Below are 21,689 nucleotides of genomic sequence, written 5' to 3' on the forward strand. Positions count from 1 at the left end.
AAAATCTTTAATCTATCATCTGTTGCCACTTTCAAAAAGATACACTTCAAAATATGTGATGGCAAATAGCTGGGTAGGTGAGCCACCTAGTGTCAGAGTCAAATGTGCTTTTGAGATACATGCACATATGGACCCTAACTGTCAGCCTCCTGCTGCCTGCTCTGACCCATTTAAGTTACACCCGGAAGAGTCAGAACTCTTGCAGCTACCCCTGCCCGAAGACTATGCAACCTGAAGGATTCAGTGGCATGAGGGTGAGGGGGAAGGAGAGAGGGAAGAGTGGTAATTAAATTAAAACACAGTCGGATACTTTGTGCCATGGTTTCTAATTTGAAAAATATTACTTTAGTACAGGGCTGAGAGATTGTATATAAAAGAGGAAAATAATTGGTAGACCACAATGTTCTGGCCTTCATTTGACACAAAAAGATCATTAACAAAACAAATTACATCATTCTTTTCTCAATCACTAGTATTATATTACTCTGTTACAGTATATTGAATTCATATCAAATTAACACCCTACTTTAGTAAATAATAATTAATCTTATTCTATGAAAAGTATCTTTTAGTTACAACTACCATTATAAAAGAAAGGTTCTGCTTTTTAAAAATATATATATTTTATTGATTTTTTTACAGAGAGGAAAGGAGAGGGATAGAGAGGTAGAAACATTGATGAGAGAGAAACATCGATCAGCTGCCTCCTGCACACCTCCTACTGGGGATGTGCCCACAACCAAGGTACATGCCCTTGACCGGAATTGAACTTGGGACCTTTCAGTCCGCAGGCCGATGCTCTATCCACTGAGCCAAACTGGTTAGGGCAAGAAAGGTTTTGCTTTATATCTACTGCTACATGAGTAAATATGAAATGATTGTTCATTCTGACATTTGGAGAAGCAACCTACACTATTCATCAGATCTCTATCAATACATTAAAAGGAATTAGTTAGTACCAAGGTTGTAAACATTGCTATAAATGTGGCATTGAAATCTTATGCTAATAGATGGTTACAATATGGTCATCCAGGTTATGTAGAAATATGTGTATGCTAATTTCTAAAATTATCAAAGACACAACAGCCCCGGTTTGAGAAAACTAATCCAATGTCATGGACATGAAACCCTTTAAAGTTTCAAAACAAAACAAACTGCTTTAATAAACAGGTTTTCATTTAACGCTACTTTAGTCTCTTTTGAAGAAACTACAGAATTATACCACTTACCTCAATGCATGGCATTCTCCCAGAAAAATTAGCAGCTGTATAACCAAATGTGACATTTGCTATAAGCTTAAGTCCTAGCTGTCGTGCATCGAGCATTCGTGAAAGGGCTCTGTCTTGCTTATAAGCCTTCATTGACTGCTTCACCATGAGTCTAGTCTTCAAAATTTCTTCCAACATTATTGGTAGCACTCCCTTTCTTACTGAAGGCTATCATAAAGGAAAAAAAGAATGTTTGAAATCCCTCAAACATTAGATTTAGATAATTAAGAAGCACAAAGTATAACAATGGCCAACTGTCATGAACTGAAACATTCTAACAATAAAGTGGCCAGAGCACCAATGGCAGTCAATACAAAATCATCACATTTTCTTTCTTTTGCAGAGGACTTTTTTCCTAAAAGGTTCCTGTAATAGTTATAAATCTAATGAAGTATTATTTCGTGAGTTCAAAGACCCCCCAGGGAGGAGGATGTCAATTAGTGCATAAGGAGAGACCATAGAACAAGTTCAGAGGGAAGTTTTGTTTGAAACTTTGATCCAAACCCTCACTCTTTCAGAAAGACACACGGGATTTGTATCACTTATAACAAACCTTAGTTTTTAAAGATCTCATCCTCATGACCCCAGTAATCTGCTTGGAACTCCATTTATCTACCTTGGAAGAATGATGAGCTGGGTTGACTCTGCTGACATTCAAACCTGCAGTTCCAGGGACTCTAGGTATTTCAAATCTGATGCTTAGACCACTAAGCCATCCCCTCCGGCCTATATTTATTAGCAATCTGGAAGAGGGGATGAATAGTGAGGTGATAAAATTTGTTGATACAAAAAAAAAATCATTTGTATTAATCAAGATTAGGGAGAATTTATGAGAACTCCAGCAGGAATGAAAACCAAAAAACAGTATTAACTCTGAGGATGACTCACAGATACATGCAAGGTAATAATGCATGTTGGACTGAACAATTAAAGCTGCAGGTACAGGATAACCATACACCTGAATATTAAAAAAAAATAAAAATCTTATTTTCATTAAACTTTACACATTGGGTCAAAATGTAGATGTAAGTTTTAAAAATAATGTTAAAGGGAGATAAGCTGCTAGATGTGTGACAATGAAAACATCATCTAATCTCTAATTCATTCTGTGTACTGTTTAAAGAAGCCATATGTTTATGTTAGGACATAATATTTGTGATAATGTGAAGACGTACTTTTCCCCAAAAGGAATATATCATGAACTCTCTGGTAAAAATTTTCCTCATATCTAGGTGGCTAATTTTAAACACAGCATGCTCTTACTGGTAAGAAAGATGTTCCCTTTGCTAAGTACACCAGAATGAATTTGAGGGCTCGTGAGGTCCATGCTACCATCAACCACCCTCCTGTCCCATGATTCTAGTATGCTAAGGAAATTAAAAAGAAAGGAGAGGCAATATAATATTCTCCCAGATCTCTCCTATTTTTGTCTTTAGTTTATTCATTTATGAGGCTTTCCTCAGTCTCTTTTGAAGGGAGATAAGGGAGAGAAAAAAAGAGAGACCTTATTATTAGTTTGGATATCTTTTTAGAAATTCAATCAATAAACAAGAGTATCATTCTTTCTAAGATAGTCTTAATTTAAAATAATGTAGAAGAACAATTAGCAGAGTGTACACATCAAAGTAATTTAAATCTTGGTAAGTTAACATCACTGTGATCATTAAGTAGCTATTTAAGGCTGCCAGATTCTAACAGAGGGCAGAAGGTATACATGTTTAGTTCTTTCAATATTTCACTGAAAACTAAAATATAGTAATTAAAATATTTTAAACCTAAATTCATGCCAAACAAGATGACTATTTAAAAATTTATTTCTTGGAAGATTCCTATATTTTTGACTGTGTGAGATAAGATATTCAAGCAAACTTATTTTCCCCCCTCTGTATTATAGGCCAACAAAGTCTAAACCATTAGCTCTCCAAAGATTAAGCCATAGCAGATACCTTTCTTTCATTTACAAGAGAGTATTATTACCTTGACAAAAGCTATTCCATTGGGGGACACTGTGATGTCATGCCTAATTTGGTAAAGTAAATCTGGAGGCACTCTCAGGGAGGTACAGCCAAATTTGAACTCATCAAACCTGTTAAGAAAATATTAAGTAAACACTTTCTCCAATCATAGAAGAGATTCTAAGCAATTTTAGGAATATTTCTAATTCCATTAGAAATTCATTTCAAACATCTAAACATGATTCTTGTATTTAGTAACATGCTTGTCTATTTATAAAAAACAGTTCTTCAAATATTCACAATTTGTTAAAAGAAATATTTCTTAGATGACACTATCCTAAAATTTATGGATAAAATCTATACTGAAATACCAAATTTCAACTCAACACACGATTACCCTATACTAAGTTTCTTAAAGAAAAACTTAAGCCTTAAAAGGGTTGTAAATTACTTTCCAAATTTTTTCTTAATAAAAAGTATTACCAATACAATTTCCACAAATGCTTTCTATGAAGTAGTGAATATATTCTAGATAAAATTATAACACTTGGTATTAAATACACAAAAATCATTATTAAGAAAGACAGTATTTCTTATGTCCTGAGAAAAATATCTACTCCTTTGAGCTAAAAATATTGTTCTCATTCAGCTTATAAAATTCTTTGACATGAACAGCTAAAACATTTAACAGCGTAACTTTAAAAAATTCAAACTATTTCTAAGAAAAGAGGAGTTGGTAACTGGAGTTGTAAGATCATAATCCTCAAACAGTTCCACTGAAAGGTGATTTATATTAACAAGTTAAATATAACTCTCAATTAAAGAGAGACCACAGATATGCATGAAGAATGCAACAGATAGTTGCAAGGCTGATGTATTCACAACTTGTTCATATGTGTCATCCATCGGTGATGCTGACTTAGTCATATGATGATCTATGTCCATTAGTAAGAAAATAAAAATAACAAATTAGCTGTGCTACAGCCCATTCATTCATTTTGCTCATAAGGATAGTATCGAGTGCAAAAAGACACTCAAAGTATAATTTTAGTAATAAGTACAAAGCACAACATAATTGTAAATATGAAAAACTTACTTTCCCAAGTTCTCCACATGGCCAAGGCAGGTGGAAAAACAGTAGTTGTATGCAATCACAATAGAAGGATATAGTGACTGGAAATCCAGAACAAGAACAGAGTTGCTATAGAAGCGAGATTCAGGCTCCATAATTAGGGGGACACATTGTGGGGCTCTCATCTGGGACCTCTGCTGTACATTAGGTGTCACAGGAATATAGTTCATTGGTTTAGCAATACGCAACATCATTGACTCCACACGGTACTGTGGGCAGAGAAGTGGAAGTAGGAAGAGAAGAAGAAATAGTTTAAATATACTGTTCTTTGGAATAATTATCTGGGAAATGTTTTGCTCGTCAGAATAAGGCTGCATGACTTTCTTACAATAAAGTTACACAGTATTGATTATTCGGTCAGTTATTAGGTGCTTGAAGAGGACATTTATAAATCCTTTTCGTATTCCCATAACTTTTTAAAAAATTCTTTATTGTTGAAAGTATTACATATGTCTCCTTTTCCCTCCATTGACCTTTCCCAGCCCACACCCCATGTGGGCTGTGTCCATTGCTGTGTCCATTGCTTATGCTTATATGCATGCATATAAGTCCTTTGGTTGATCTCTTATCTCCCCTCCACCCTCCTCCTGCTTTCCCTCTAAGGTTTGACAATTTGTTTAATGCTTCTATGTCTCTATAAAAACTATAAAACATGTCAAAAGGCTTACATCATAAAGCAATATTGAAAAGACAAATACGGTTAGATTTCTTTTTACATTTAAATACAGCTCTATCACAATAAGTGGATGTAGGAGAGACAGTTGTATAGCTTGTCAACTTATTTAAAAAGTTGGCCAATCTTTTAGAAAGTGATTTGGGAAAGTCTGAGAATGAAACTCAGGAGACTTGAGATGATAAATATTATCCCAATTTTTCAAGAAGGAAACACAAAGATTCCAGAATTAAAAGGTAATCAGCTTAATACTTGCAAAATTGAATCAAACAATTCATTGTTTATAATAACTGCTTAAGCAGATGGTTTGGAATATTAAATTAAAAAAAGCACTCGCCCACGCCTCCTGGGCACCCGGCCTCTCACTGTCAGCGTGTAAAGCTCCTGCCAGCCTACAGCGGCCGCGCCTCCCAATTCCCTGAGCTCATTTTTGACTATTGGAGTGTGTGACGCTCCCACCAAGCCTGCCACCACAGCTCAGAACCCGCGCAACTCGGCGCCTGGACCCTTCAGTGACAGCAAAAATGGGGAGACTAAAAAGCAACCCCCAAAGAAAAGAAAAGGAAGAGTCGCAAAAAAGAAAAAAAAGGGGGGGGGGGCGGGAAGGGAACTAAATGAAACAAAGGCATGCAATGTGTCAGAAAAAGAATTCAGAATAATGGTCATACAGTTCATAAATCAGATCAACGGGAAAATCAACCTATGTAAGAATCAAGAAGAAACAAAAAGTGATATAGCTACAATAAAACACATGATAAAAGGTTCCAACAGTAGACTAAGAGAAGCAGAGGACCGAATTATTGTGCTAGAAGATAGGGCTGACAAGCCCAATTTGAACAGCAACTGGAGAAAAAAATTAGAAAGCAGGAAGAGAGCCTAAGGGAGGTTTGGGACAACATGAAACGAAGTAACATACATATAATAGGGGTGCCAGAAGGACAAGAAGAGCAGCAAGAATTAGAGAACCTATTTAAAGAAATAATGACAGAAAACTTACCTGATTTGGGGAAGAAAAAAGTCACAGCACAGAGTCCCAAAAAGTTGAACCCCAAAAGACCCACACCAAGACATGTCATAATTACACTGGCAAATGTTAACAACAAAGAGAGAATCTTAAGGGCTGCAAGACAGAGACAAAGAGTTACCTACAAAGGACATCCCAATAGATTATCAAATGATTTCTCAACAGAAACACATCAGGCCAGAAGGGAATGGAATGAAGTATATAAAGTAAGGCAAATCAAGGGACTGAATTCAAGAATACTCTATCCAGCAAGGCTATCATTCAAAACTGAAGGGGAAATCAGGAACTTCACAGACAAAAAGAAAGGCTACAGGAATTTATCAATACCAAGCCAGCAATGCAAGAAATGTTAAAGGATTGTTGTAAAAAGAAGGAAAAAAAAGGGGAAGAAGAACACAGGTACAAAAAATAAAAATGGCTACAAACAAGTACCTATCAATAATAACTTTAAATGTAAATGGACTAAATGCTCCAATAAAAAGACATAGAGTGGCTGAATGGATAAGAAAACATGACCCATATACTAGTATATGCTGTTTACAAGAGACCCACCTAAGAGCAAGAGACTCACACAGATTGAAAATACAGGGATGGAAAAATATATTTCAGGCAAATGGAAATGAAAAAATAAGCTGGGGTCGCAATATTTATATCTGACAAAATAGACCTCAAAGTGAAGGCCATAACAAGAGATAAGGAAGGCCAAGAGCATATAATGGAGTCAAGACAGTCTCTTCAATAAATGGTGTTGGGAAAATTGGAAACATGCAAAAAAATGAAACTAGACGACCAACTTACACCAGACACAAAAATGAACTCAAAATGGATAAAGGGGAAACAGCCAAGATGGCGGCATAGGTAAACACCTGAATTTGCTGCTGTGCATAACCACATTAAAGCTACAACGAAAAGACAAAACGAATATCATCCAGAACCACGGGAAGGCTGGTTGAGTGGAAATTCTACAACTAGAAGGAAAGAGGAAAGTTCATTGAGTCTGGCAGGAGGTGCAGAGGTGTGGAAGTGCGGAGGTATGGAGGCAGGTGCATGCGCAAGGGGCTGGCAGCTGTTGTCTTTTTCAATCGGGAGGGAGATACAAGCTCCCAACTGCTCTGAACTCCAGTTTCGGGTGAGAATTTGGGGACCCAGACTCATACGGAGAGAAACTGGACTGTCTGGATTGGGCCAGAATGTGAGGGCAGCAGTCATTATTCCTGCACGGGGCATGGGACACAGACCCCAGGACCTCTCCGAGGCATAGCAGACTGGCAGCCACTGCAGTTTGCTCCACCCTTGTGATTCCGAGACCCCGCCCCACCCAATTTACAACCCCACCCAAGCTGTGTGCAGAGGCTTTTGCATATGAATGGCTTGGCCTTTCTCCGCCTAAAAAACTGGGCAGACTCAGTGAGCACCAAAGCCCCACTGAAGCAAGTCCTGCCCCATAAGGGTGCCTCCAGCACAGAAGTTCTCCCATTGTAGAAACAACTGGTCCTCACAGCCAATTGGCCTGGAGGTCAATTCCTCCCAGTGATACCAACAGCAATCAAGGCTTAACTACAACAAGACTGTGCACACACCCCACAAAGGGGTGCACCAAGAGTGTCCACCTCAGGTAATTGGGGAGGCTGAGCCACTGGGCCCTATAGGACACCTAGCACACAAAGCCACTCTATCAACACAGGGAAGCAGCCAAAATGTGGAGACAAAAAAACAGGTCACAAATGAAGGAAAGCAAACTACTGGATATAGAGTTCAAAACCACGGTTATAAGGTTACTCAAGAATCTTCTAGAAACCTCTGAGAAATATAGTGAGACCCTCAAGGATATGAAAAAGGACCAATTAGAAATTAAGCATACACTGACTGAAATAAAGAAAAAATATACAGAGTTCCAACAGCAGACTAGAGGATCCCAAGAATCAGGTCAAAGATCTGAAATATGAAGAAACAAAAAACACCCAACCGGAAAAGCAAAAGGAAAAAAGAATACAAAAATATGAAGATAGTGTAAGGAGCCTCTGGGACAACTTCAAGCGTATCAACATCCAAATTATAGGGGTGCCAGAAGATGAGAGAGAGCAAGATATTGAAAACCTATTTGAAGAAACAATGACAGAAAACTTCCCCTACCTGGTGAAAGAAATAGACTTACAAGTCCAGGAAGCGCAGAGAACCCCAAACAAAAGGAATCCAAAGAGGACCACACCAAGACACATCATAATTAAAATGCCAAGAGCAAAAGACAAAGAGAGAATCTTAAAAGCAGCAAGAGAAAAACAGTTAGTTACCTACAAGGGAGTGCCCACATGACTGTCAGCCGATTTCTCATCAGAAACCATGCAAGCCAGAAGGGAGTGGCAAGAAATATTCAAAGTGATGAATACCAAGAACCTACAACCAAGATTACTCTACCCAGCAAAGCTATCATTCAGAATTGAAGGTCAAAGTGCTTCATAGAAAAGAAAAAGCTAAAGGAGTTCATCACCACCAAACCAGTATTATATGAAATGCTGAAGGGTATTCTTTAAGAAGAGGAAGAAGAAGAAAAAGGTAAAGATAAAAATTATGAACTACAAAGTGATAACAAATACATATCAACAAGTGAATATAAAAATCAAGTGAATAAAAAAATCCGACGAACAGAATAAACTGGTGAATAGAATAGAATTAAGGGCATAGAAAGGGAGTGAACTGACAATTCGCAGGGGGAAGGGGGTCTGGGGGGTGTGGGAAGAGACTGGACAAAAATCGTACACCTATGAACGAGGACAGTGGGGGGGGGGGTAAGGGCAGGGGGTGGGGTGGGAACCGGGTACAGGGGAGCTATGGAGGGAAAAAGAGGAACAACTAATAATCTGAACAATGAAGATTTATTAATTTTTTTTTTTAAAAAGGATAAAGGACATAAATGTAAGATGGGAAACCATAAAAATCTTAGAAGAAGCCACAGGCATCAAAATAGCAGACATTTGTCATAGTAATATCTTTACCAATGCAACTCCTATGGCAATGGAAACTAAGGAGAAAATAAACAAATAGGACTACATCAAAATAAAAAGCTTCTGCACAGCAAAAGAAGCCATCAACAAAACAACAAGAAAGCCTACTGCATGGGAGAACATATTTGCCAATGTTATCTCCAATAAGGTTTTAATCTCCAAAATTTATAGAGAACTCATACAACTTAACAAAAGATAAACAATCCAATCAAAAAATGGGCAAATGAATTAAATAGACATTTTTCAAAAGAGGACATACAGAAGGCCAAGAGACATATGAAAACATGCTCAAAGTCACCAATCATCCGAGAGATGCAAATCAATACAACAATGAGGTACCATTTCATACCTGTCAGAATGGCTATCATCAACAAATCAACAAACAACAAGTGCTGGAGAGGATGCAGAGAAAAAGGAACCTTCATGCACTGCTGGTGGGAATGCAGACTGGTACAGCCACTGTGGAGAATAGTATGGCGCTTCCTCAAAAAATTAAAAATGGAACTCCCATTTGACCCAGTAATACCACTTCTAGAATATATCCCAATAAAACAGAAACACCAATCAGAAAGGATAATATGCACCCCTATGTTCATAGCAGCACAATTTACAATAGTTAAGATTTGGAAACAGCGTAAGTGCCCATGAGCAGATGAATGGATTAGAAAACTGTGGTACATCTACACAATGAAATACTACGCTGCTGTAAAAATGAAGGAATTCTTACCATTTGCAACAGCATGGATGAAACTGGAGAGCATGATGCTAAGCGAAATAAGCCAGTCAGAGAAAGATAAATATCACATGATCTCACTCATTTGTGGAATATAATGAACAATATAAACTGATGAGCAAAAACAGAACCAGAGTCACAGAAGCATCGAACAAACTGTCTGACCTATGAGGGAAGGTGGGGGTGAGGGGGTGAGAAATCAACCAAAGGACTTGTATGCATGCATATGAGCATAACCAATGGACACAGACGGGGGTAGGGGATGTGTGAGGGCATGTGCTGGGGGGTGGGGGCGGTCGGGGAGAGGTCAATGGGGGAAAAAGAAGACTTATGTAATACTTTAAACAGTAAAGAATTTTAAAAAGAGAAAAAAAAACCTAACTCTAATTAGTAAGAATTAGCATGGGCTCACTGAAAACTTCTCATGTGGTTTTGAGGTATTCACCTTTTTAAAAATTATGAGCCAGCTCAAATAGTTTTTAAAACATATAGGGGTATAAATAAATACAATAAATAGCTTATATGTAATAAAATGAAATAAACAAATAGTGATGCCAAAGTAGTGCTCTAATTACTGATATCATAGATTGGGAAAATGCTATAGATATAGATTAATTAAAATAATTAAAAGATTTTATGAGGTTAAGGAACCTGAGGGATTTAATGTGGTATCCCTGATGCCTACTATAATGTTTATTTAACACATTAAAGGTATTCAAATAAATATTTGTTAACTGAGTGCACAAAATCATTTTTATCAAGGCATGTGACAAAATCTCTCATTATATCCTTGGAAAATTAGAAAGATATTAATTAAATGGCTTCTAAGCTCTCATTTCTTTTTAACATTAAAAAAAAATCACCTCAAACATCTCAAAAATAATGTATTACTCATACAGAACTTTCAAGTGTGCATAAAAACCCCAACCAAACAACTTCAACCAACCAACCAACCAACCAACCGGATTTCCTACCTGTGAACCCCTTGTCAGTACATGTAAAAACTGAATGCCAAAAAGTCTAGCCATTTCACTGGTTTTTCCAATCAGGTCCAGCTGTTCTAACATTTGGAGATTTCCACGCACACGGCTGATGTAATGATCAACCATTTTCCATCTGTTAAAAGAGAATCGATGCTATGAACATTAGGAAAAAATTGGGACACCTGAAATTAGTACTGTTTTCATTCTGCCAAAACATACATATTAATAGTGAGGTTATTTGAAGAGTAATGATGTATGTTAAAGTATTTTAAAGAATTAAACATTAGAAAATTTCAGATATTTCCAAAGCATAAAACTTAGTGAAAATATGCAAAGTTTGAAATAGCGCTTGTGATAAGATGGTAAGACTAAACATAATTATTTTCAATATTTTTCTTGGTGTTACTTTTTTTTCTAAAAAAATTAACATACTCTCCTAGATGCACTGCTGATGATGCAATAATTATACAATTATAATTTATCGTATCTGTAGGTGTTTTTATATCCTTGCCCAATATTTTTTTATTTTAGAGAGAGGGAGTGAAAGAGAAAAACATTGATGTGACAGAGAAACACTGATTGTTTCCTCCCATATGCCTCAACCAGGATTGATGGGAAACCTTTTGGTGTATGGGATGATGTCCCAACTGAGCCATTGGCCAGGGCATCTATCTATCTATATATATATACATGAACATGGAAACTTTGGGTTATCATTTGTAAATACCAGTCTAAAATAAGAGCATGAATTATCTTCTCATGGGAAGAAACAGAGTAGTTTGAAAAAGATTTAGAAAAATGAGGAAAATAATTTTTATGAAACCATAGTGGGGTAAATGTACATCAAATTAGTATTTCCTGTGAAAACAAAAATATTTTTTTCTTTGATTTAAACTTTTAAAAAAATTGACCTGTTTATCTTTTTGTTAAGAAAACAAGCAAACGACAACCCTCACCAGAGCCATAAAAGGAATTTTTCATTTAATATTATGCTATTAAAATGCAAAACTTACCCAAAAGTATACTATTCTATACAATAGAGAGGGAATATGCTAATTGACTCTCACACCTCACAAGATGGCGGTGCCCAGTCCCCTCAGCCCCGCCGGGGGCCTCGGGTCCTTCTGCATCCCCCACTGACTGAGGCTCAGGCAAGCAGAGCCAGCTGACGTGCAGGCAAGCCTCGGATGGCGGCTGCCCAGCCGCCCAGGACCAGCCCGAGGCTCAGGTAACCAGGGCCGGCAGAGGCTTGTGCTGCTGGCAGTGGCAGCAGCAGAGGTGTGATGGGGGCATTGCCTTCCCCTGATCGCTGCCAAGTCGGCTCCCGCCCCTGAGGGCTCCCGAACTGTGAGAGGGGGCAGTCTGGGCTGAGGGACCACCCCCTCCAGTGCACGAGTTCTCATGCACTGGGCCTCTAATCTATAATAATAAAAGTGTAATATGCTAATTAGACCGGACATCCTTCTGGATGTTCTTTCTGGACAAAGACACAGTGGGTGGGGGCTGAGGCAGAGACCCCCTGGCCGTGGCTGCAGTGGCGGGTGGAGGTCGGGGCCAAGGCCGTTGCATGAATTTCGTGCATCGGGTCTCTAATAAAGAATAAAATTCATTCATTGAAAGAATATTAAGGTTCAAATATATTGCAACTTTTAATTACGTGGCTCTTAGAACAATATAGTCATATAACTGCTAAATATAAAAAGTTAAGACTGCAGACAGGGCTCAGTGATTGAGCATTGACCTGTGAACCAGGAGGTCACACTTCCATTTAGCTCAGGGCACATGACCAGGTTGCTGGCTCGATCCCCAAGTAGGGAGGGGTGTGCAGGAGGCAGCCGAATGATGATTCTATCTCATCAGTGATGTTTGTATCTCATTCTCCCTCTCCTTCTCTGAAATCAATAAAACCTATTTTTTAAAAATGCACTGCATACACTGGAAAAAAGAGAATGACTTGATTTTTTACCAGAAACAGTAGAGGCTGGAAGAAAAGGAAATGAAATCCTTAAAGTGGTGAGGAAAAAGAAATCTCAACCCCAGAATTAGACAGCAAAAATATTAAAAAATTAAGGTGAGAAAAAGTTATTTTCAGAACAATAAAGACTGAGACAATTTGTTGCCATTAGCCTTGCACTAGAAGACTTGCCAAATAAAATAATTTAGCAGTGTCTTAAAATGTAAAACAAGCCTAGCCAGTGTAGCTCAGTGGTCGAGTATTGACCTATGAACTAGGAGGTCATGGTTCAATTCCTGTTCAGGCATATGCCCAGGTTGTGGCCTTGATCCTCAGTGTAGGGCATGCAGGAGGCGGCTGATCAATGATTCTCTCTCATCATTGATGTTTCTACCTCTCCCTATCCCTTCTCTGAAATTAATAAAAAATATTTTTAAAAAAGTGAGACAGAGTCCCAGCAACAACACAGAGCAGGGTAACCATTAAAGAACCAGCTCTGGGCAGTGGACTTCCCCAAACCAGTTTTAAGTGCAATAGAGAAAATAAACCCAAGGTACTGAAGAGAGGCCATATAGCCTCGGAGGCCAATCCAGAAACACTGCCACCCAGAGGCTGAGCCACTGACTGACTCTTACGTAAACACAAATTAAGGCAGTCTGGGACACAAATACGGCCTGCTTTAAAATCAGGACTGTGGTTTACAACACAGAAGAACAGTGTATCTCAGGGAAATTCAACTCTCTCCTGAATACCTGGAAGGACTAAGGCGAGCCAGACTGACGAATGGAAGAACTGAAGGACCTTCACTACTGCAAATTTTTATTTATTTTTTTATTCTTTTGTCACCTTTTAACTAAGAAACCAATTTTTTTTTCTTTTTCCATCACCTGATTTTACCCTTTTAATTACTATGTTTTTATTTTTAACCAGTATTATTACTGCTACCATTTTACCATTTTTTAAAGTGTCATTTTATTTTCTATTTTATTTTGGGATTAGTGTTCTACATTCTATTTTCATCGTTCCTTTAGCATCATTTTTATCTACCTCAATTTTATCTCTATGCTAAAACCCTCTTCCTCACTTTTCCCCTTTTGTTGTCCTGTTTCTCTTACCCTATTCCTGCTTTAGATTTTCCCTATTCCTTCTTTTTACCCTGTCAAAATTTCACCCTACTTACATATCCTATTTCCAATCTACTGCTCTAAATCCTTATACACCTCTCCCTTATCTTTCTTCACTATCCAAAATTTTTTTCCTTTTATCTTTCTATTGTTTTGTTGCTGTCTGCTTGATTGTTGAGTATATTGTTTTTTGTTTTTTTTTGGTTTTTTTTTTAGGGTTGGTTGTGAGGTTGTTTTGGTTTTTCTTTTTATTTTTCTGCTGTTGTTTTGTTTTGTTTTGTTTTTCTCCTCCCCCCGGTTATTCTTGTGCTTCTGTTTTCCCTTGTCTCACTTGATATTATTGGTTGTTTGTAGTTTGCATTCATCTCTTCCCGTCTTCCACTTCATTCTCTCTTTTCGCTCTTTTTCCCAATTTCATTTTTGCACTCCTTTTTTTTCTTTTCTTTTTCCTCTTTTATCTTTTTCTCTTCTTTCTTCCTTATCCCCTAATTCTCTTAACTCAGGTGGTCACCTTTATTTGGGGTTATTAATATCGTGAATACATTTGTGTTCAGTGCCGGGTGTGCTGTGCCTTGTTGTGTTGTATTTTGTGCCTTTAAATCAACGCAGCAGATCCAAGCAACAGCAGCCGCGTGATCACCACACCCTCTGTCTGAGGAACAGCAGCTGTACGTGAAGCCTCCCCCCACCAGCCAGAAGAGCCACCACAGCTGTGAACAGCACCCACCAGAGGAGCTGCTGCCAACTGAGGAGCAGCTGCTACCACAAAAGCCCGAGGAGCAACCACAGTCCAAGGAGCCACTGCCACCCAGGGAGCAGCCACTGAATGACTCAACATCTAGATATGTCGGAGAGATCAAACATGGGTAGACAAAGAAACCCCCAAAGGAAAGAAAAGGAGGACTTGCCAGAAAAGCAGCTAAGTGATACAGAGGCATGCAACATGACAGAAAAAGAATTCAGAATAAGGGTCCTAGAGTGCATAAACTGGATGGAGGAAAAAATCAACAACTTATGCAAGAAGCAAGAAGAAACAGATGAAAAAAATCAATAACTTATGTAAGACCCAAGAAGAAATGAAGAGCGATATAGCTGCAATAAAAAAAAAGTGAGACAAATAACCATGTGATCCAGCAGAGAAATGAGAATGTTTGCTTACACAAAAATTTTCCTACAGTTTTACTTCACAATGGCATCAAACTAGAAAAAACCTACTTGTCCACCAACAGGTAACTAGATACACTGGATACTCAAGTAAATTGTGGTAATTGAGTATTATTTACTAATAAAAATGAAAATTACTGCTGTATGTAACAGCATGGTTGAATCTCAAAGAACATACTGAATTTCTTGAAAGAAACCAGAAACAAAAGGATAGGTTGTAAATAACTCTATACAGAAGTTCTAGAACTGGCAAAATTAATCTATATCCATAGAAATTCAATTAGTACTTACCTGGGCAGTTAAAGAATAGGTAGGTTTACTGCAAAGGTGTCTTTTAAGAAAATTTTCTGAGTGTTAGAAATGTTGTTTTTTAAAAAATTTTGATAGTGGTAGTGGTTATAGGATACATACATTTTTCAAAGTCATCACACAATACACTATAAATGTATGTATTTTACTGTATATAAATTATACTCCAATAATATTGATTTAAAAAAAGAGACATTATCCTTTTCAGAGTTATAAAACATTACCTGTATAGATCTGTCTTATTATCAAACCAATCTGATAAGACTCGAAAGGTAAAGAGGGGAAAACGCTGATGAAGAACGTGAAAGCTCACGTTTTCAAAGGTGTAGTTAGTCAGAGCCACCTAAAAACCAACAAAAAAACAAGACTCCATTATAATAATGCTTGTATTTATATACAAATTTGGTTTTAAAAGATTCTCAATATTACTTCTAACCTTTCATAGTGGCAATTACAATTAATTTAAAACTATGTGCATATAATATATAATATATGTATATATCTCCTAGTGGACAGAAATGTCCATAATAAATTAATATTTAATTGGAAAAATCTGACTTAATGAGATTCAACTTGGTCATGTAATACCTACTGAATAGATCCTAGTTCTTACCACTTCTTCTTATATTCTATGCCAATACAAATAATGCCAGGCAGAAGCATTGCTAAGCAAGTTAATTTTTTGCTCCTTCCATACTTACTGTTTGGTCCTTGATAACATACTTACTGTTTGGTCCTCGAATCCCACAGATTCAAGCATGAGTTATTTAGTTAAAGGCAGGCATTCATCCTGCTCCCAAGAATTACATCAATACTAAGACCCAACACAAGACATTATGGAGTCAGTTTCTTTCCAAAAGCAAAAGATTAAAAGGATATAGAAGAAATGTATCCCTATCTTCAAAATATGTAGGTAAAAAATGTGTTAATAGGAAAATAGTGAAAAAAAATCCAAATTCAGAAAATATATAGATGGTCTCTCAGAAATACCCATAAGACACAAGCAATTTAGACAATGGCAGGTATTGCAATGCAAAATGGAAATTAAGAAATCAGAATTCTCCATTATTAAGTCAGCTTGGTTTTCTGAGGAATAATAGTTCAAACAGCACTTCACACATTTATATATTATATTACAGTTTTAAAGTATTTTCTTTTCTATGTCCACAATCCAGCAAGTACGAAACAGGGATTGAAGGGTAAGCTCATCTTAGTGTACTGACCCAAACTGGTTTTACTTTATTTTCAACTTCTATCAATCTCCAGAACAAAAGTCCTGGAATGTAGCATACTTCAGAATGTACACACACACACACACACACTTTTAAACTCTGGAATGAGACTATTCTAGAGTCACCAGAATAAATCACTATTACCACCTCCTCCCCCTCTGCCTTGTAAATCAGTACTGGCCTGAAGTACTTCTCTCAAAAATAAATAACTCATGTTATTATCAAATCTCCATATCGGAATGACTCTTTTACCTGCTAATAATTTCATTTGTTTTTTTTTAAAGTTTCAATTTAGTTTTATAGAAAATGGAGCCAAACATCTGATCTCAGGTAGTTGCTTGATTACCTAATTAATACAGAGTATAGACTAAACCTAATCTGCTGGAATATACATCTTCATTAAAAAACAAAACAACAACAACGAAAACTCAGATGGAAAAGATCACTTTGTTGTCCTGCAGTTTTCTCATTAGGGAAAAACTGGAAGTTTGCCATAAATTGACCTATGAGATTAATTAGGGAATTTTCATGACCTCAAACTAAACTTAAATAGAATCTTAGAAATTCATCCCCAATATCTGAGGCAGGTGACAAATCCATGGTCTGGGTTGATACTGTTTCAAAGAGAAGAACTTCATAAATTTGATTAAGACTAAATGTATTATAACCCTAACTAGTGGCCCAGTGCACAAAATTCATGCATGGAGGGGCAGGGATTCCCTCAGCCCAGTCTGCACCCTCCCTAATCGGACATCCCTCTCACAATCTGGGACCACTGGCTCCTAACCGCTCACCTGCCTGCCTGCCTGATTGCCCCTAACTGCCCTCCCTTGCCTGCCTGATCGCTCCTAACTGCCCTCCCCTGCCGGCCTGATCACCCCTAACTGCCCTCCCCTGCTGGCCTGATCTTGCCTCCAATGGCTCTCCCCTGCTGGCCTGATCTCGCCCCCAACTGCCCTCCCCTGCTGGCCTGATCTCGCCCCCTATTGCTCTCCCCTGCCTGCCAATTTGGTTCTGATTGGTCAGTTTCTATGCCAGTCAGCATCAAAAGCCCCGCCTCCTAGGCAGCCACTGGCTCCTCAGTTCACCCAGATTTGGTTCTGTTGGTCAGTTTCTATGCCAATCAGCATCTCTGGGCCTATCTCTTGGCCTGATTAGAGAGGTGGGGCTGATCAGCAGCCCCCTCAAAGGCCCGGAGAGAAACAGAGGCACAGCTGCTGGCAAAGCCCGGAGAGAAAGAGAGAGGCAACAGCTGATCAACAGCTGCCACGAAGACTGCGGATCAGACCCTGCCTCTCTCTCCGGGCCTCTCTCCAGGTCACCACGGCAACCCGGCACTGACTGCAGGACTAAGTTCCGGTGTTTGGTTGAGCCTTTGGTTGGTCGTTATGGACCCTGGGTTTTTACATATTAGGATATTACACTCACTCTGAGTCTTCTTGGTGTCACAGAAGCATAACAATGCACAGCTATAATCTCAGTATAATAAAATTAAAGGAAACAAGAACTCAATAAAATTAAGACAATCCATGTTCAGAATGTTCCAATCTTCAGAGAGTGGTTTACTATAGAAGTTAAAATATGAATCTAAAAATATGAACTAGGAGTTTGTCACTTATCTTAGGCAGAAATCTGAGTAAGTTAAACATTGGGTAAGTGTACTTTGTAGATCAAAGTCAGAATTGATATAAATGAAGGAAGTGTTCAGTGCTTATCCATTTATTTTACTGATAAAGGAGTGGGCTGAGAGGCAGGAAGCTACATTTTTCCATTCACTCATAGAGTCAATGTGCAAATCACAATGTTTAATCACTTCAGAAGCAAACTTACTCAGAACTGGGGGAGGCAGTCAGATCTAGTGCAGGGGGGTACAGAAAATAATGAAAGGAGGCCACAAGTAAGCACCTGTGGCCTGTATTCTCCATCACCTCATTCCCTTAGTTGTTCCTCATTTCCCGTGAGTCTTCAATGTCAAAAAAATGTACATGAAGAAATGTACACAAATTTAAAGTGAACAACTCATGAATTTTTATGTATGTATACATCCATGTCACCCCATTCACATGAAGATACAGAAAATTTCTAGGACACTGGAAGGCTCCCTTGTGCACTTTCCCAGTCAATACTCATGAAAGTTAACCACTATAGATTATCCCTTTCCACTCTCTCCTCACTCCCCATCAAGACTTGACAGTTATCTTTCTTTCTTCCAAATGCATATACCATTTATATCTCATTTGGCTCTTACAAGGTGCCTGTACGGCCAATGATAGATGCCCTATTAAAACCATAAAATATATATCTCACACACACACACATTTATTGTGAACATGATCTGTCCTCAAAGAACTTATTATATATTTTATTTTGTACATATCCTCACTTCAAAAAGTTCCTTCCTATATCTAGACTAAATTTTTCTTACTGTAATAAATGAAAAAGGCCAAATTAATTCATCTGGCCTTAAGTACAAATGATTTTAAGTGCAAGAAATGATAAAATTATACAACATTCAACACATACAGCATATTTTATGATAGCTATAGATTTTCTAGTTTACTGCTACCTTAAATACAAATAAAAATATTAAAATTCATCAATAACATTAAAGTTAAATACTTCTGTAGGTTTGTATTATATAAAGTGGTTATTTTTGTAACTCTACTTAAGTATAATACAAATAATTCACACAGACACATAGGTTACACAATAAGCTATACTAATATGCTATAATGATTAAAATTGTTATATTGAGCTAATCTCTTATTCACACCAAAATTGTAGCTAAAGCACCTTACCTCATTTCTCATGATTCTCCAAAGATTCAGTGTAATTCGGCCAACAATATTTATCTCACTCATTGTATCTGACCCATAGTCATCTCTTTCAGCAGCAAATCTGTTCTCAATTTTGTCATCTATAGAAATGAAAATTGGCTGCATCAGGACTCACAGAAACCAAATTTATAAGCAAATTATGTCAAAAAAAGTGAGAATAAAAATTAAAGATGAAGAATAAAGATGAAATGTAATTCACAGTCTATTTTGTTTAGACTCAGAGATCATTATTTTGACTAACAAAATTATTTTTCTTTCCTCTAAGTTATGAAAGAATTTTGTGAAATAAATGTATTTAAAAACTATATATGTTTCAATAATAGTGTGTATATAATAATATATAACAATATATATACATACCTTTGAAAAATAATAAACCCCTTTCTCTTTAAATTTGGTCATTTCTGGTGCTATTTTTATGAATACCTAAGCATTTGTTTGGTGCTAAAATGAAAAATGTCTACTATTAAACCAGTCATTTCTTGGAAAAAATGGTAGTTTTTAACCTAACCAATTCTCTGAAAATTTGTTGACATCAATTAATGATGTTCAATTTCAGGATGAAATTCCCTTAACTGTAGGAAGTCTTCATTCCTCTTACAGCAAATAGAATTCTGAGTCTAGTTTCTTAAGTGAAGATTTTACTAGATTGGAAATTAAAATATGTTTTTCTATATAACACTGGATATATACAAATGTTGCTGATTAGAGGCTCTGAAATAATAATAAATATATTTACCATGTACTGAACAGCTATTATGCTCTAAGAACTTCACTCACATTATTTTATTTATTTATAAAAAATATTTTTATTGATTTCAGAGAGGAAAGGAGGAGAGAGAAAGAAATATCAATGATGAGAGAGAATCACTGATTGGCTGCCTCCTGCATGCCCCTTACTGGGGACCAAGTCTGCAACCCAGGTATAAGCCCTTGACCAGAATCGAACTTGGGAACTTTCAGTCTGCAGGCCCAAGCTCTATCCACTGAGCCAAACCAGCTAGGGCCACATTATTTCATTTTAATACAACCACTTTATTATGTTAGTATACTTTTTATTTTGCACTGTAGTAAATTGTACTTGGAAATTTTTATCTTGCCCCAGCTTATGTAGTAACAGAACCAGTACTATACACCAGGGTTACCTGATTCCAAAGACCATGTACAAACCCCACCACACCCCACTCTTCTTTATTTTAAAGAGATAATGTTTGAAAAAATTTTTTTCATTTAACAAACACTTTTATAATGTTTATTATATTCTGAAGTTTCAAGTATTTCACAATTGCCCTGAGATAAGTTCTATTATCATCCCCATTTTAGAGATGAACAAACTGAGGTATGGACAGGTTAAGTAACTTGCTTAACAGTTAGCAGTTTAGCCAGAATACTGGAGCCATGCAGTCTTTCTCTAGAATCTGTGCTCTTTACTATGCTGCCTCCCTCACCAGGCCCTTTCTATTGTACCATGTTGCCCCACAAATATGATTTCAGCAGTGATTTTAAAAGAACACAAGCTTCCATTCACCCTTCTGATTTGTAGTCATGTCTTACCCGTTATAGCCAATTAACCTAATTAAGGGCATCTGAGCACTCAGCTTTTTCTCCTGAAACCTATCCCAAATAAAATGTTGAAAAAAATTGAAGATATACCACTATTCCTAGCACTCAATACATAAAAAAATTAATGCAAAAAAATCTAAAGTATCTCTGCTTTTATAGTCCAAGCTTTGGCAAAGCTCAAAAAATATTTACTGTCCTTGAATCTTTTAGCTTCAACTTTTGCCGTTAAATTTACCAACACTTAGCACATTTTATTGAAATCATAACCTCTCCCAGAATATCTCTTGGTTAGTTTTTATCCATTTTATATTTGGTCTTTTAGTCTCCTAAAGTATATTCTATGTTGTCCTAATCCAACTTGTAGGAGCCTTTAAAATGAAGTTCTTAAAATTTTGTAGTCATATAAAACTTTTTTTAAAAAGTGCTTTATAAACTGTAATTTTGATATGACTCTCATTATTGCCCTTCTCTTAAATGAGAATCAGACTTTGGAGGAACAGACTAAAATACAGAACCAGATAATTAAAATTAAATTATGGTGCACCAAGTCAAAAAAATGTTATGTTCTGCCCTGGCCCTGGTGGCTCAGTTGGTTGGAGCATCGTCCTGTACACTAAAAGTTTCAGGTTAGCCCTAACTGGTTTGGCTCAGTGGATAGAGCATTGGCCTGTGGACTGAAGGGTCCCAGGTTCAATTCCAGTCAAAGGCATATACCTTGGTTGCGGGCACATCCCCA

General features: G+C 37.2%; 1 protein-coding gene across 2 annotated transcripts in view; it reads right to left on the minus strand.

The window, feature by feature from the left end:
• REV3L (REV3 like, DNA directed polymerase zeta catalytic subunit) overlaps window positions 1-21,689 on the minus strand; it is a 161,309-nt gene that overhangs the window by 16,988 nt on the left and 122,632 nt on the right. For both annotated transcript variants that reach the window (XM_081094034.1, XM_081094033.1), the window contains exons 20-25: window positions 19,352-19,470; window positions 15,546-15,664; window positions 10,762-10,903; window positions 4,320-4,564; window positions 3,246-3,354; window positions 1,230-1,436 (exon numbers count right to left, since the gene is read on the minus strand). In XM_081094034.1, the coding sequence (XP_080950160.1) occupies window positions 1,230-1,436; window positions 3,246-3,354; window positions 4,320-4,564; window positions 10,762-10,903; window positions 15,546-15,664; window positions 19,352-19,470 (941 nt within the window). The remainder of the gene's footprint in view (window positions 1-1,229; window positions 1,437-3,245; window positions 3,355-4,319; window positions 4,565-10,761; window positions 10,904-15,545; window positions 15,665-19,351; window positions 19,471-21,689) is intronic.

Source organism: Myotis nattereri, assembly GCF_964212035.1.
Source record: "Myotis nattereri genome assembly, chromosome: 6".
Classification (NCBI taxonomy): Eukaryota; Metazoa; Chordata; class Mammalia; order Chiroptera; family Vespertilionidae; genus Myotis; species Myotis nattereri.